The sequence below is a fragment of the Phalaenopsis equestris genome, unplaced genomic scaffold (assembly GCF_001263595.1).
Source record: "Phalaenopsis equestris unplaced genomic scaffold, ASM126359v1 Scaffold000002, whole genome shotgun sequence".
Classification (NCBI taxonomy): domain Eukaryota; kingdom Viridiplantae; phylum Streptophyta; class Magnoliopsida; order Asparagales; family Orchidaceae; genus Phalaenopsis; species Phalaenopsis equestris.
Window position 1 is genome coordinate 12,727,563 of NW_018164444.1, and position 16,667 is coordinate 12,744,229.

At 33.8% G+C, this 16,667-nt stretch overlaps 2 protein-coding genes across 5 annotated transcripts in view; both read right to left on the reverse strand.

Moving 5' to 3' along the window:
- Positions 1 to 8,884: 8,884 nt before the first annotated feature.
- Positions 8,885 to 10,028, reverse strand: LOC110037919 (mavicyanin-like). The gene is made up of 2 exons (XM_020742663.1): positions 9,821 to 10,028; positions 8,885 to 9,445 (listed from the first exon to the last, which is right to left on the reverse strand). The coding sequence occupies exons 1-2, from the start codon at positions 9,993 to 9,995 to the stop codon at positions 9,030 to 9,032; spliced, it is 591 nt and encodes a 196-aa protein (XP_020598322.1). The 5' UTR covers positions 9,996 to 10,028; the 3' UTR covers positions 8,885 to 9,029.
- A 938-nt stretch (positions 10,029 to 10,966) lies between these two features.
- LOC110020919 (CRIB domain-containing protein RIC10-like) overlaps positions 10,967 to 16,667 on the reverse strand; it is a 17,135-nt gene continuing 11,434 nt past the window's right edge. For 3 of the 4 annotated variants that reach the window (XM_020719213.1, XM_020719223.1, XM_020719203.1), the window contains exon 6: positions 10,967 to 11,390. In XM_020719213.1, coding sequence (XP_020574872.1) covers positions 11,236 to 11,390 — 155 coding nt within the window. In that variant the 3' untranslated portion in view covers positions 10,967 to 11,235. The remainder of the gene's footprint in view (positions 11,391 to 16,667) is intronic. The other variant, XM_020719231.1, reaches the window with a different exon arrangement.

A 16,667-nucleotide genomic window follows, 5' to 3' on the forward strand; every position in this document is an offset into this window, starting at 1 on the left:
CATAAACTTTTATATATTCAATACAAATGAATTTCTCTAAGATTTTTTCTTATTTGTCAATTATTTATTTATAGATTATTAATTTAATTTAATTTTTTTTTAAAATGGATAAGATGGAACAAAAAAATGATGGGATAAGACTTTGGCATAGAATGAATTGTCCATTATCTAAGGACAGGATAGAATGGGCCAAGATAATGGGGAGTTACTTTTTAGGATGTAACTTGTCTCTTGTAAGAAAGAGACTGTACATAATTAAATTATTTGTCTTCGCTTTAAAAATTCTACCACAAATAAGACTGTCAAAACGGCTCGTTGTTCGCGAACAACTCGTGTTCGACTGCTTAAGAAACTCGTGTTCGTCTCGTTAATTTCGTTCGATAACTTAACGAGCCGAACACAAACTAAGATGTGTTCGTTCGTGTTATGTCTTACTAAGGCTTGAAGTCCTATTTGGAACATTTCCCTTGAATCTTCGCAAAATAGCTCATAACCGCTCATTTATAAGACGATGGTCTTATGTCAAAAATGCTAGACATCAAAGGAAAATAGGAAGTGGTTGGAATTTCTAGAAGGGTGAGTCTCAATTCTAGTTTTCTAAGATGGTCAATAGAAACTCCTAGAGCTAGAACATATGCACTAAGGAGGAGAAGAGAAAACCTCACAAAAATGAGGTCACCGAACACGAACACACTTTTTTAGCTCAAAATATAAACGAGCCCAACACGAGCGAACATGCACCCCGAACCACAAATGAGTTCCTTGTTTCTTAAAATATGAATGAAATTTTAAATTTTAGAGCATGATTTTTTTAATTAAATATGTTCTAATTTTTTGCTTGGAACTCAGTTTACAATTGAGCGTGATAGCTCGTGTTAAGCAGACAAGTCAAACAAAAAAAAAATTTTGGGCTTGATTTATAAACGAGACGAACACAAACAAACAAGGTCGAACACAAAAAAAATAATTATTTGTGCTCGGCTCGCTTTAGCTCTTTAAATAAAAAAAAAATATAGAAGTTAAGAGAATGATATGTTTGAAAGGATGTAAAAGATTTGATTTATATAAATGTAAAAAAAGAATAATTTTGATATTAGATATGTCAAGTACACAAGAATTTGGGGGTATATATATATATATATATATATATATATATGTAAAAAGCACTCAAATTTTTCCAAAAGTCTTGCTAAATACATCATAATTTGGTGCTGTTTAGGTAAGTGCGCTTAAAATTCCGAGGGACTTTTGTCCCATATCTAGCTAAAATCGAAAGATATGCGATCGGAGCAATTAGGGTGCATTTGGGGTGGCTACTGCTACGAAGGCCTTTTGGAGAGGAGCATTCTAGATGCTGGCAGAATCTTGTTGTTAAAACAGCTGATATTTATTTAGACAATCTTTATATGTCTGTCTGTGTGTGTGTTTATATATATATATATATATATATATATATATATATGTAAATTAGTTGAATGAATATAATTTTCAAAATAATTGCAGTTGAATAACAAAAACAGCATTAACATAACATAAAACAAGTCAGGAGTCCAAACTTTTCTATTAATCAACTATAAGTCATCATTTCATGCAGAATATCACAATAATAAGAACTAACAAAAAAATTAGTAATGCTTTAATGACATTCGCCTTCATGTCCAGATGATTAAGTCTTCGAGATAATTTTTTGCACATAGTATTTATTATGACTTGGTCATTATCAGAAGTGAAATCATCTATATCATCAGCCAATCTAAAATACTTATAATCTTCACGTATCTTATTTTTGAAACAACAATAAAACCTCCTCACATAGCCGCGTTGTCTTTTTTGAGTGTATTTAAAACAATGTGTATCACAATGACAATACAGGGCTCTCGAAGTACTTGATGACCAATAACTCATTTTTTCTAATATTATAATACACTATGCTTTTAATTAATAAATTAGATTAAATATGCAATAGAATAATAAAATAAATATTTGATTTCATAATTAGAAAGGAAACATATATAAGGAAAAATATGTATCTCTGAAACATTATAATATTTAAATTAACATATTAAAAGATGATGAGAAAAAAAACATAAAACACACTTCAATGCATATGGAATAGTAAACATCAACTAAAAGACACTACAAAATATTAATTAATTACACTTAATGAGTTCACTAAATCATTTGTAATCTCTTCTCTTAAGTGGATCATCTTCTGAAACTCCTCCCCTTCGAATGTGTTGAATTCATTCACACAAAAGTCTTTCTCCGGCAATGATTGTTGTGTCTGATGTTCAAATGTTTCCACATGTATGCAAGTTAGATCTTCATGTCACACCTTGAAATCAACATCTTCCTACGATGGAGCCGGGGGAATACAATTATGCAACACTGTCATTGCAGCAACTATCTTTACTTGTTTTTTCAGGAATATGTTGGCGAACCTCAGAGTATAATCCACTTATTGTTCCATAAGCTTCATATGTTGAATGCTCTCTCAATAACACTTTGTATTGATGAGTGTCTTTTATTGAACGATTCATTTCTCTCTCCAATCACTTGGTTGTTGCGCTCTAATTCTGGAAGGTGATACCTCGTATCGGGGAAGAGATTTAAGAAATCTAGTTGCAATGGATATCTTAAATCAATAAGATAATATTTTTCTGAATAATACTATCATTACTGCATATCTTTAAATTAAATGCTTCATATACAGTCATGAATATATCAAGCTGGTGACGACATTGAAAATTTGTATTCACATCGCTGAGTAGCAAATTTGAACATGCAACTATCATGAGTACTATCTTCCCATCCAATCATAAAAAACGCAGAACATATTACTAACAAACTGCTAAGATATTTTGTGTAACAGATCCAAATTGTTTGATATATGCAATCTTGTCATCATTGGCAACACATGCATCGACATGCCTGTCATTAACTACTCCTATACAATCCTATTTAAAATATTCATTAGATTAATTTTTTTTTATTGTAAAACATACATGCAAAATAGAATAAATCAATACCCTAAAAAATGCATGTATCTCATATCGTAATGGATTTCTCTTGGAGCATGCATAAAAGTAGGATCTATGAGCTTCACAATGTTGTTTTACAATCTAACCAAAGAGTTAACCCCGATATTAAAATTTATGCTAATCATCTCTGTGGAGTGTTGGAATAGCTCGAAAGCAACATGAATGAAATCATTATGTGACATAATATATTATATGATGGATTGTACATCCCGAGTTGTAAATCGAGACAATCCATGCAAACCATAATTACTTTACAATTCATCGAGCAAATCACAAAAAATTGTTCCCGACATTCAAAACAAAGTATGAATTCTGCTTGAATGACCTTGGAGCATATCACCAATCTACTTGTCACTCTCAGATGATGATGACACACATGGTGTCTTGCAAATCTAATTGTACTCATTGACAAGACATAATATTGTAGTCAGAATTGTTGCTCGTTCCATAATGTCTAAAATTTCTTCTTCATTTGATGGGTTCATCTAGCTATTTTATGAATGTTAGAACATATTAAAAAGAACAAGCTATGCTAAAAGAAATATTATTGTTAGGTTGTTCTATACTCAAATTGGGTTGAAATTCAGAGAATATGGTGTAACTTCATGTAATTTGGTGAAGAACCTCAGCGAGATCGTTTTAACTTTCAATTTGGATTGTTTTATTTTCATCTGAAATGAGTAAGACTTAAGCTTTTCTCCTTCTTTGAATTGGACTTTATGCAAGTTAGTGACATTTTTATTATGTGATTACAGGTTGATGTGATTACAAGTTGATTGTTTAACCTTTTGAGTTCAATTTACTTCTTAACTAATCACTTAAGAGATTAAAATGAGTTATGATCTAGTGCTACACTGTCATTGCAGCAACTATCTTTACTTGTTTTTTCAGGAATATGTTGGCAAACCTCAGAGTATAATTCACTTATTGTTCCATTAGCTTCATACGTTGAATGCTCTCTCAATAACACTATGTATTGATGAGTGTCTTTTATTGAACAATTCATTTCTTCCTCCAATCACTTGGCTGTTGCGCTCTAATTCAAGAAGATGATAGCTCATATCGGGGAAGAGATTTAAGAAATCTTGTTGCAATGGATATCTTAAATCAATAAGATAATATTTTTCTGAATAATACTATCATTACTACATATCTTTAAATTAAATGTTTCATATACAGGCATGAATATATCAAGCTAGTGACGACATTGAAAATTTGTATTCACATCGTTGAGTAGCAAATTTGAACATGCAATTATCATGAGTACTACCTTCCCATCCAATCATTAAAAACGCAGAACATATTAGTAAAAAACTGCTAAGATATTCTGTGTAACATATCCAAATTGTTTGATATATGCAATCTTGTCATCATTGGCAACACATGCATCGACATGCCTGTCATTAACTACTCCTATACAATCCTATTTAAAATATTCATTAGATTAATTTTTTTTTATTGTAAAACATACATGCAAAATAGAATAAATCAATACCCTAAAAAATGCATGTATCTCATATCGTAATGGATTTCTCTTGGAGCATGCATAAAAGTAGGATCTATGAGCTTCACAATGTTGTTTTACAATCTAACCAAAGAGTTAACCCTTATATCAAAATTTATGCTAATCATCTTTGTGAAGTATTGGAATAGCTCGAAAGCAGCATGAATGAAATTATTATGTGACATAATATATTATATGACGGCTTGTACATCCCGAGTTGTAAATCGAGACAATCATGCAAACCATAATTACTTTACAATTCTTCGAGCAAATCGCAAAAAATTGCTTCCGACATTTAAAACAAAGTATGAATTCTGCTTGAATGACCCTGGAGCATATCTTCTTCATTTAATATTATGCAATAATATCTACAATATTATTGCATAATATTGTAGTCAGAATTGTTGCTCGTTCCATAATGTCTAAAATTTCTTCTTCATTTGATGGGTTCATCTATCTATTTTATGAATGTTAGAAACTATTAAAAAGAACAAGCTATTCTAAAAGGAATATTATTGTTAGGTTATTCTATACTCAAATTGGGTTGAAATTCAGAGAATATGGTGTAACTTCATGTAATTTGGTGAAGAACCTCAGCGAGATCGTTTTAACTTTCAATTTGGATTGTGCAATAATATTTGTATTATTTTCATCTGAAATGAGTAAGAGTTAAGCTTTTCTCCTCCTTTGAATTGGACTTTATGCAAGTTGGTGACATTTTTATTATGTGATTACAGGTTGATGTGATTACAAGTTGATTGTTTAACCTTTTGAGTTCAATTTACTTCTTAACTAATCACTTAAGAGATTAAAATGAGTTATGATCTAGTGCTACACTGTCATTGCAGCAACTATCTTTACTTGTTTTTTCAGGAATATGTTGGCAAACCTCAGAGTATAATTCACTTATTGTTCCATTAGCTTCATACGTTGAATGCTCTCTCAATAACACTATGTATTGATGAGTGTCTTTTATTGAACAATTCATTTCTTCCTCCAATCACTTGGCTGTTGCGCTCTAATTCAAGAAGATGATAGCTCATATCGGGGAAGAGATTTAAGAAATCTTGTTGCAATGGATATCTTAAATCAATAAGATAATATTTTTCTGAATAATACTATCATTACTACATATCTTTAAATTAAATGTTTCATATACAGGCATGAATATATCAAGCTAGTGACGACATTGAAAATTTGTATTCACATCGTTGAGTAGCAAATTTGAACATGCAATTATCATGAGTACTACCTTCCCATCCAATCATTAAAAACGCAGAACATATTAGTAAAAAACTGCTAAGATATTCTGTGTAACATATCCAAATTGTTTGATATATGCAATCTTGTCATCATTGGCAACACATGCATCGACATGCCTGTCATTAACTACTCCTATACAATCCTATTTAAAATATTCATTAGATTAATTTTTTTTTATTGTAAAACATACATGCAAAATAGAATAAATCAATACCCTAAAAAATGCATGTATCTCATATCGTAATGGATTTCTCTTGGAGCATGCATAAAAGTAGGATCTATGAGCTTCACAATGTTGTTTTACAATCTAACCAAAGAGTTAACCCTTATATCAAAATTTATGCTAATCATCTTTGTGAAGTATTGGAATAGCTCGAAAGCAGCATGAATGAAATTATTATGTGACATAATATATTATATGACGGCTTGTACATCCCGAGTTGTAAATCGAGACAATCATGCAAACCATAATTACTTTACAATTCTTCGAGCAAATCGCAAAAAATTGCTTCCGACATTTAAAACAAAGTATGAATTCTGCTTGAATGACCCTGGAGCATATCTTCTTCATTTAATATTATGCAATAATATCTACAATATTATTGCATAATATTGTAGTCAGAATTGTTGCTCGTTCCATAATGTCTAAAATTTCTTCTTCATTTGATGGGTTCATCTATCTATTTTATGAATGTTAGAAACTATTAAAAAGAACAAGCTATTCTAAAAGGAATATTATTGTTAGGTTATTCTATACTCAAATTGGGTTGAAATTCAGAGAATATGGTGTAACTTCATGTAATTTGGTGAAGAACCTCAGCGAGATCGTTTTAACTTTCAATTTGGATTGTGCAATAATATTTGTATTATTTTCATCTGAAATGAGTAAGAGTTAAGCTTTTCTCCTCCTTTGAATTGGACTTTATGCAAGTTGGTGACATTTTTATTATGTGATTACAGGTTGATGTGATTACAAGTTGATTGTTTAACCTTTTGAGTTCAATTTACTTCTTAACTAATCACTTAAGAGATTAAAATGAGTTATGATCTAGTGCTACAAGATAAAGCTAGTGAAATGATTTGGTTAACCTACACCTAAGAGAATAGGAATATTATTGTTAGGATGGCGCAATCGTGTAGAAAAATTTGTAAACAGTAAGGCTTATGCATGGTTAAGGAGCTATATGTTATATGAAACCCTAATTTTCTTATAACTATCCGGAAGGGCTAAGGAAAATTATTGTTTCTAATTTTCAAGCTCATTAGAATCACTTAGCTGAATTTGATTTACGTAAGACCAATTCAGGGGAGGCTTTCTTTCATTTGTTCAACCTCAAAACTGCTAAAAGGATTTACTTTTTTCAAAAATTAGGGCTAAAAACTTTAAAATAATCAAATTTTAAACTTTCAAGCTAAACTCATAACTAGTATACCATAACTTTTACCAACTTTAGGAGTCCATGGGATCGATACATGGACTTAGTTACGTACACTATTTAGTCGGCACATATACTTGTGTGTATCGTTTGTGCTTTTAACATTTATGCCTTATCAATTATTTCACACAAAATACTTCTTATCTTTTAATGAACTTTTTTAGCTTTTATCTTTTTGTAAAAAATAATTTATTCGTTATTAGTTAATATTCATATTAACTTAATGCAATTTATTATTATTTTTTAAATGAACAAATTTATTAGTACATATTTATATTATTCAATTGCAAGAATATTTACTTGCAACATATACATTATCTTCCTTAATTAGTGTAAAATGGTTGATACTAATTAAGAAATTATTTAATTATTTATTTATTAAGATTTACAAAACTATTTGTTTATAATTTTATTTTAAGCTCATTTGATGTTTAGCTTGCTTATTAACTCACTAAAATATTTGTTCAATATACAAACAAGCCAAGTAAGAACATTTACATGAAAGTTTATCTCAAACCCGAGTCAAACATGAAAAATTTATACTATGTTTAAACCGTTTATTCCACGACATACTCAGTTCGACTTGACTTGATTGCAACCTTTCTTGTGACTGACAATATGAACTTTAAAAATTAATGTCTAATAGGTCTCAATATTTGACAAGCATTGAATGACAACAAAAAAGTGTCATGGAGGGAGTTCAAGTTGGGTGTTATCTTGAGGAGAGAGGAGATAAAGTGACAAATTAGTTGGTTGTTACATACTAGTGCTTGAAAAAAAGAGGTCAATTATTAATACGTTTTGATAATATTTTTATGGGGAATATTGAACGATGGATTATGCCGAGCAATTGGTTGTTTCTTCACGTGTAAAAATAAATAAAAGACTAGGTACCCAATAAGATGGGTGTCAAATTTCCATGTGTGGGGACAATAGATGTTAGTCATCAATAGGCTTTAGGTGACAATCCATATCTTGGTCTATTTCTTAATAGGATGGGAGATAAAGCAACTAAGAAAGCAAGCATCAAACGTTGATTGATCACCATTAATGGGCTTCAAATGATCATAATATCAATGTTGGCTAAGGATTGGGCATTGTTATTAGTCTATGGTCCATGGCTAAGAATAATAGACAAAGTTATAAATTCTCCATGAAACCAAAAATTTTTCTACTAAGAATTATTTCCAAAATGTGTAAAAGCATAATTTATTTATAAATTCATTGAGTGGAGATTCTATTCTTTCACCAAAATCAAGGGATTATTTTATAGTTTTAGTCATAATTGAGTTATCATTTTATAGTTATTATTGATTCATCTGAGTATAAATTTATAAATTTCGGACAGAATGAGCTCCCAATTTAGTATTTGATCTTAGTACATTTGAACTCAAATCCACATGTTTTTGGTATTTTTGACATGTCTCACTAAACTACACTGTCTTAACCAGATGATCTCAAAATCAACTCTTTAGATTTAAACCCAATCACTTTGGTGCTTTGACATCTAAAAATTAAGTCAAAATATGTGTGTGATTATCCAAAAGCTTTCTAAAGCCGCATTAAATTTAATGAAGACTTTATTTTAAACATTGAAAGGTGCTAACTCACAACAATAATGTGACCCTTCCAATCGCATATTAAAAAAATTAAAAATTTATCTTTTTGATTATATTATAATTTCCCATAAAACATTTGAGACACATGACCTTTATTCACGCCATACAAATGAAAATATACCCTCCACCAAACACCAAAATCCTAATTCCCACACTCTCAAACTCTTCACAAAACAAATAACAATAACCCAACTCCACCTCCAACTAAGCCAAAGTAGCTTACCAACTTCATGGATGCTCCACTAGGAGGAGAAGGGGGAGGAACAGAAGCTGCAACTTCAGGAGCAGGGGATGGTGTAGTACCTTCCATCGGTGGAGGAGGAGACACAGATTCTGGTGATGGTGGTGGAGGATGAGAGGCTGATGAAATGCTTTTATCAGCCATGACTACGACGATTAATGATTCATTCCTGATGCAATTCCCTTCAACTCCGCTGATGAAGTAGAAGGGACCAGACATGTTCAGGGTGAAGACAGTATTGCCATCATCAAATCTGGCTATGTATGATGAGGTGTTGCAATGTTTGTAAGCGATTTTGTCCACTTGGAGAACTGAGTCTTGATCAGGTTGGTACACAAACACTATGTGCCATTGAAGAGTACAGGAGTTAGAAAAGAAATGTTTAAGATTAAAAATTCTTTTTTTATTATTATCATTGTTAATGAATTTTGTGTTTTTCTTAACATAATGCAGGAAAATAATTATTTTTAAGCACTACATATTTAAAAGGCATAATCTTTTAAATATTATTGATGTAATAAACAAATGAATGAAGTTATTAAGTTATTAGTAAGCTGATGCTACATTTTAGTGCAACACCTCTACATATTATCCACCTCTACTTTTAAAATAAAAGCATGATTAACAACTTATTAACAAATCAAGTCTTTTCCTATGCTCAAAACACCTATGGTGACATAATAATAAGATTAATCATAAACAATTTATTGACTCACATAATGTATCGCCGATCTGAAACCGATTTTTTTCGGCCCATTGATTATAAGACATTGAATTCGGGTCGGTCGGCACAGTCCAACCCATTGACCCACCAACTTTGTGCTGAGTAGCACCAGCCAAAGTAAAAAATGGAGCAAGGCTTAACAGCAATATGCAATTCAAATTAGACATTTTTTCTTATAATCTCTTAAAGCAAAGACTTCTCAGTTGTGGCTCCTGAGAATAGAATGTTGATATCATGTGTAATTTATAGGCTTCTTTGAGGAGAATATTATTTTAATTTTCATGAAAGTTATGCTTTGCTTGGTGTTATGTGAATATTCATACCTTGTATGTCGGTTTATTACAATAATAATTAATTTTATTTAAGGAGATTTGTGAGTAGATTTATTTTGATTAATTACATGATTATCTCATATAAACCATGTTTAATAGTAGAAATGATTTTTGGTCACATAATTTATTCTTGGGAGAGTGTTAAAGTCATAGGCAGAGAACCTTATTTGGTTCCTCTTTGCCAATAGCAGGGAGAATAACTTCGTTGAGCTTATCCTCTACAGTTTCTTAAAGTTGAGAATTTTGCAATATGATTTGTGCTGTTTACTTAAAGGCTTTGTAACTTGATTTTTGGCCCAAATCATTTAGAAAAATATAAACATATCAAGAAAAGCATGTCATCAATCAATTGGACTTTGTTCCTTTAATTTTATTTATATGTCGAGACGTATCCAGTATTTGTCAGAATTTGTGACCTGAATTCTGTTGAATATATAATAGAAAGTTCAAGATGACAATGGCTATGTTCATAAGTTTAGCTTGAAAATCAATTAGAATTTTGGTTCAGATCGAAATAAATGAGCCGAGCTATGAGCTGGAACTTAGGATCTAATTTTTTTCGAATAGATTTCAAGCCACAACTTTTGTTGTAAGATATATAAATACAAAAGAATTACTTGATACACATTCAAAATTCTTTTTTTTCTAGTTGTGTTTTGGCTTATATTTATAAAGTTTAATGCTTTTACATGTTTCATAAATTTTACATGCAACTAATTAATCGTTTAAGTTACTTACAGGCATGAACAGATATATAATAAAATAAATTATGCATTTCACTATCCCATAAGATATAAACTTCACAAAAACAAGAAAATGCCATTTAAATAAATTTCACAGCAAACAAATTTCTAGTTAAACTTGCACAAAACCAAGAAAATAAAATACAGATAGTCATATCTATAAAAACACTTGAAACAAGACCCTGAATAGCTCTTGCTTCAATAATGGAAGAAAGCAAATCAAACCATCATGTAACGCTCTCTTTCTTCTTCTCCATTTGCTTCAACCTTAATTGACAAGGCAAATGTTACTGAAGATTTGAGCTTCAAAACTCAGTCCCATACATAGATCCTTATGCCATTACAGTCTGAGCTTGTTCGGATGAGCAAAATGATGATGCGAATTTAGTCTTCTTTCTCTTCTTTTTAGGGACCTTCTCAGCTTCAGGACATGATTTGTCTGAAAACTTTCCAGGGGATAATTGGAATCCATTAGGTTGATCAAATTCTGCAACGGCAGAATTTGTTGAAATTAGAATCAGCCAATAACCATTTGGCTCTTCAATTCTTGAGATAGAAGAAAGAGAATGCAGGGATAGGAGAAAAGCTGCTGGGTTTAGGAATATTCAGAGAGGAGCATTTAAAGCATTAAATACTATAAAATTGTGAATGCAAAACGACCTGATTGTGCATCCTGAAGATATAATGGGATTCTAAGAAAATCAAATAATCTCAAATTCAATCTCAGCAATACAAGCACTAAACTCAATATATCATCAGATTAACTAAAAACTCTGTAAAAAGCGACCATAACTAGAGATAACTAACTCCACGTGTATTTAAATATTGCACAATTGAAATGAGAAGAGCTTTTTGGCTTTCAAGACGCAATGATATTAATGAGAAAAGAGCAGTTGACCCGACCTGGACTGCACTCGCTGCATCCAATCGTCTCTCATTGTTCCTCCGAGTCCATTCACTTCTTGCTTTAATCTGTTGTAAATCATTTGGAGTTGTTTTTCTCATTATGCTTACTATAATTTCTTTTTTACTTCATGCTCTTCTGATGAAACTCAACCCAGTGAAATTCCCCTTCTGCACACCTCAAAAAACAAAAAAACAAAACTCCACTGCATGCCTTAAAAGTAGGCAAAGGTTGTATATGTAGTATCCAATCATAAGTGCTCATAAAATACAAATAATTACACTGTACTTTTAGATATTGTAGTATTAACCGCATTGCCATACAAATCTTTGTGTGACTTCCATATTTCATATCTACCTATTCCCATCAGCCTCTTCGTGGAGTAACTTGCCCAGAATAGTGGCTTCCAATCTTTCCCATAAAATCCCACTCTAAACCTCTAAAGCACATTTTTATCCCTAATTTCTTGAGTAAATGAGACAGCAGTCTATTTAGTTTGATGCCATATGTGAGAAACATCAGTTATTTCTTTTTGTGAAAAAGAACCATGGCATAAGATAAATGCAACAACCATAATTTTGAGGGATCCAACATTTTTTTTTATAAAAGATAACTAAGACACTCGCTTGATAATCTTAGTCAGCAAAGCACTAGTATTGCTAATGTTATACAAGTTTCATACAACTATCAATTTCTTGTCCATAAAACAGGAGGAAAGCTACGGTTGTGGAAAATATCTATTCTCATCTTGATGAAGTTATCCTGCGAAGTTCAAAACTCCTCTACTCAAGATGACAGAGATCCGTCATACCATTTCATCACCCTTGTAATGTGATGCCATTGAACAACGTTTCCTTTGAAAAGCATCCATATTCATCTTCGTTGAAGAGCTTGTCCGAAAGACCAAACAGCCTACCCTTTCTATTCCAACTTCCTCAAGGAAGAGGAAGATTGGAGTCAAGAAAAGCTACCCTCTGGCTCCTCGTCGATAAAAGCAAACTAGGAGCTGACTTCTCCAACCAAGGAGGCCCTTACTACACCCTCACTGTCGAGCCAAGGACACCAGCCCTATCATCTTCTCTACCAATTCTGACATCTCCCTGCCTCCTATGAGGAAACTTCTTGCCATGATCATATTAACAATCCAAAGGAAAGAGTATTTTAAGTGACCAATGATGATGCGCAAATCCGCGTCTTGAATGTCAAAACCATAACGACAGTCTCTATACTGATGAGTATCACATGCCCAAGTTCTTTCTCAAGAAGATTATGAATAAATGCCACCAAAAAGAATACATGATCAGCCACCAAGCCAAGTAGACCAAGGAAAAGCCCTTACTGAGCCAAGGAGAGAAATAAAGATATATAACAGGATGCAATCCATCATCGTAGGTTCGGTTTCGAAGTAATTCTAAGTATGAGGTAAATGCCCCGAACGCTTCTCTTACTCGTCTTCTCACCTTCAACTACCATACTGCAAGATATTTGATGATGCCATCGCTGTTATCAACCACTACATGACCCTGTGAATACCCATTGACACATAAAGCTTCATTGATGCCCTCCTCTTCCACAAGCTTATTGGGAGGACAGGGTTACATTTTTAGATTCCTAGGATACAACCCTGAGGGGTTTTATTACGATGGATGTTCCTAAGGGAAATCATGACACTGATGAGATTAAATAAGTTAAGTTTATTATCATTGGAGCCCCTTCATCCTACAAAAATTATTTTGGTAGACTTGTACATAACTCCTAAGCTACCACCTTGACCCGATACTCATTGTCAAGTTCCCCTATGTTGTGGAATCGTCACTATTTGTTGAGATCTAATCCAAACCCAGAAGTGCTTAGTCTTTGCACTCAAGGAGAGCACCGCAGCAAAGGTCAAAGTTGTTAAGATCCCCACATCTGACGAGGCAATAGATGGGAAGAATTTCTAGATTAGCTTGCTCTGCGAAAGTAATTTCTTCTCCAAACATATTTTTCATGTGATAAACAACAGTGTCTTTATATTCAATTCTTTTAATATACTCATGGTGGACCTTAGTTTCACAAACCACTAACACTAACCCAACGTCATCCTTGGGAGAGCATCAATCAAACAAAATAAATAAAAATTCTCAAACAAAACCAAAACATCAATTAAGGTGGAGGTCCAACAGCTTTAGAAAGCCAATCATTTGAGAAGTTCGCTACCCAGATAAGATCTCCAATGTCATCATGGTCATGAAAGTAAAAGAGAGCCTATGAATGTGCATAGATTTCAAAAAGGGTTTATAACAGTCGCATGTCCATCATTAACCACTGATGATGTGGGATTTTATTGTTGGGTCCTTGAGAATAAATTTTCTCAATATTTTTTCAAATATCATCAGATCAAAATGAATCTTAAAAAGAGAAGAGATCGGCTTTATCATACATGAAGGAGCCTTCTGCTACAAGGTGGTAACGTTTGGTCTCAAAATGTTGAGATAAGCTATCACAAAGTTTGACCGACAAAGTTTGACTTACAACATATTATGCTTTTAGATGGGAAGAAATCTAAAAGTCTACATTGATGACATGCTTGTGAAGCACAAAAGCAATAAAGAGACTTCGTCAACTTTGTCAACACATTCTCTTCTCTTGGGCAGTGCAACATAAAGTTTCTCTTCTAAGTGTTTGTTCGGGCAGAGCAAGCGAAGTTCCATGTCTACCTCGTCTCTGTTAAGGGAGTGAAAGTCAATCCCAATACAATCAAAATAATTTTGGGGATGCCTACGCCAATGTTTATTCGAGGTTCGGAAGCAAGCTATGTGTATGTCAAGAATGTGCTAGTATGAATCCCGAGGAAATCAAACGGTCCAAAAAAAAGAAAGTACAACAAAAAAGGGCTAAGCGATACAAGGCCAAGAGGTCCCACTCATCTAATTGGATGCAGCCATCTAAGCCAAGGGCAAAGGCCAACCGAGTCAGGAGAATGACAAAAAGAATGATCCAAGTCTAGGCCGATCGGAATTGAATAGACAAAACAACGCCCAAGCAAACTACCACAGGAAAACCAAGTAAAGGTATCGACCTACCTCTCAACAGATCCAACCTGAGAAGAGAATTCAGTTCCTCACTATAATCATATATCCAACTGTTGTGAGATATATACTTCCTGGCATAGAAATGAGGCGCAAAGAGCACAAGCAAACACAGATCGTTTACGTGGTTCGATCCAACTGGATCTACGTCCACGGGAGGGAATCAATCAAATAGTTCACTAAGGCAAAAGAAATAAAGAATACATAGCTTATACATAGAGATGAGTCCTCATCTTCCTTTTATGGCCTCCCTCTCAAGCGACACCTTGATACAATGCCTCAAGCTGCTCTCCTCCTCTCTAGCTCTCTAGCTATTCTCTCCTCCTTTGTGGTAACATAAGATCTCTTCTCCTGCTCTCCTAAGCCTCACACCCTCTCTATTTATAGAAGCAAGAGAGTGGTAGGTGGGAGGTATGTGAGCGGTAGGTGAGATGTGGTAGGTGAGCGGTACCACATTAAAAAAGTGTTATTTTACCTTAGTTCAATAAGTGTTATTTTACCTTGTTATTTTACCTTAGTTCAATAATTGGGGGTCAAAATAACACCAACAAACACGCCTGAGATTTCTCATCAGGGAACAAAAATTAGTCATACAACAGGGACTCAAAATTGTCTCAAAATACTTTTCTCATCAAGGAATGAGTTATCTATCAAGTTACAGTGATACACTCTCCGCTCAATAATCTCATTCTGCAATATGGAAGTCACCATCTAGGGATCAAAGGTCGATAGCAGGCTAGACCAACCGATTAAAAAATCCAACCAACCAAGCCACTTTTGCGACCTGGAAGCTAATTGAATCCAACCTGACCGATTGAGCCGACTAAATCAAACCTAACAAAGTGGTCTGTTGAAATCAATTTTTTTAAGTTACAAGTGTAGGGTGTCAACTTGAACAACTCAAGACAAGTTGGAGTTCATCTATACCATCCTAAAGCTCAAGATACCCATCTGAACCTCCTGATACGTGTCATAAGCATGGTGACTGTATCGATTTGCCCTACCCGGGTAAATTCACCATAGGGTTAGCTCTGGTCCAGGACATGTTGAATACCCGTCCTGATGATTAGAGACCTTACACTATCCATTCAGACTCGTTTATGGCCAATCGCAGTTACAAAACCCGCCCACAAGGACTATAGGGTAAGAATTAGGGTTTCAGCCCACTTTGTGTGGTCCGGGGATGGCCACTATTTCGAGGGGTTATTCCAGTATTAAACTGCATTTGTGGGCCTTCTTCTAGGGTTATAGATCATTTCCCATCTATTCGGGGAGTTTCAGAGCCAAGGGAACTCGTAGGGAACCTCCATCACGCTCTGAGTACTTAACCCTAATTTTGGCCTAGCGTGACCACGCCCAGTTCTGGCATGGTCATGCCAAAATGACCCATTTCCGTGCTCAAGACAGAGCACTCATAATTATGCCACTAATGTAGTGTAGCCACGCCAGTTTCAGGCGTGGTCACTCCAAACTTGAGAAAATGAAGGCTTCAAGCCCTTAAGGATGGCGTGACCACACCCAATTCAAGTGTGGTCGTGCCAAGCCTATAGCTTTCCCAGCCAAAATTGTTGACCTTTTCTTCCCTCTTTCTTGGCAGCTACCCCATAGGCCATGATGAGTTTAAGTGGTCAAATAAAAGTGCTCCATGTAGCATCCACCTCCCAAGAGGCCAATGGATGAGTACCATGTGAAAAGGGACCTTATTTTACGTTTGGAAGGGACCTTCACCACCCCCCCCTCTCATTCCATACACTATCTCTAAGAGAGGAAGTGGGGGGGGGGAGGGGGG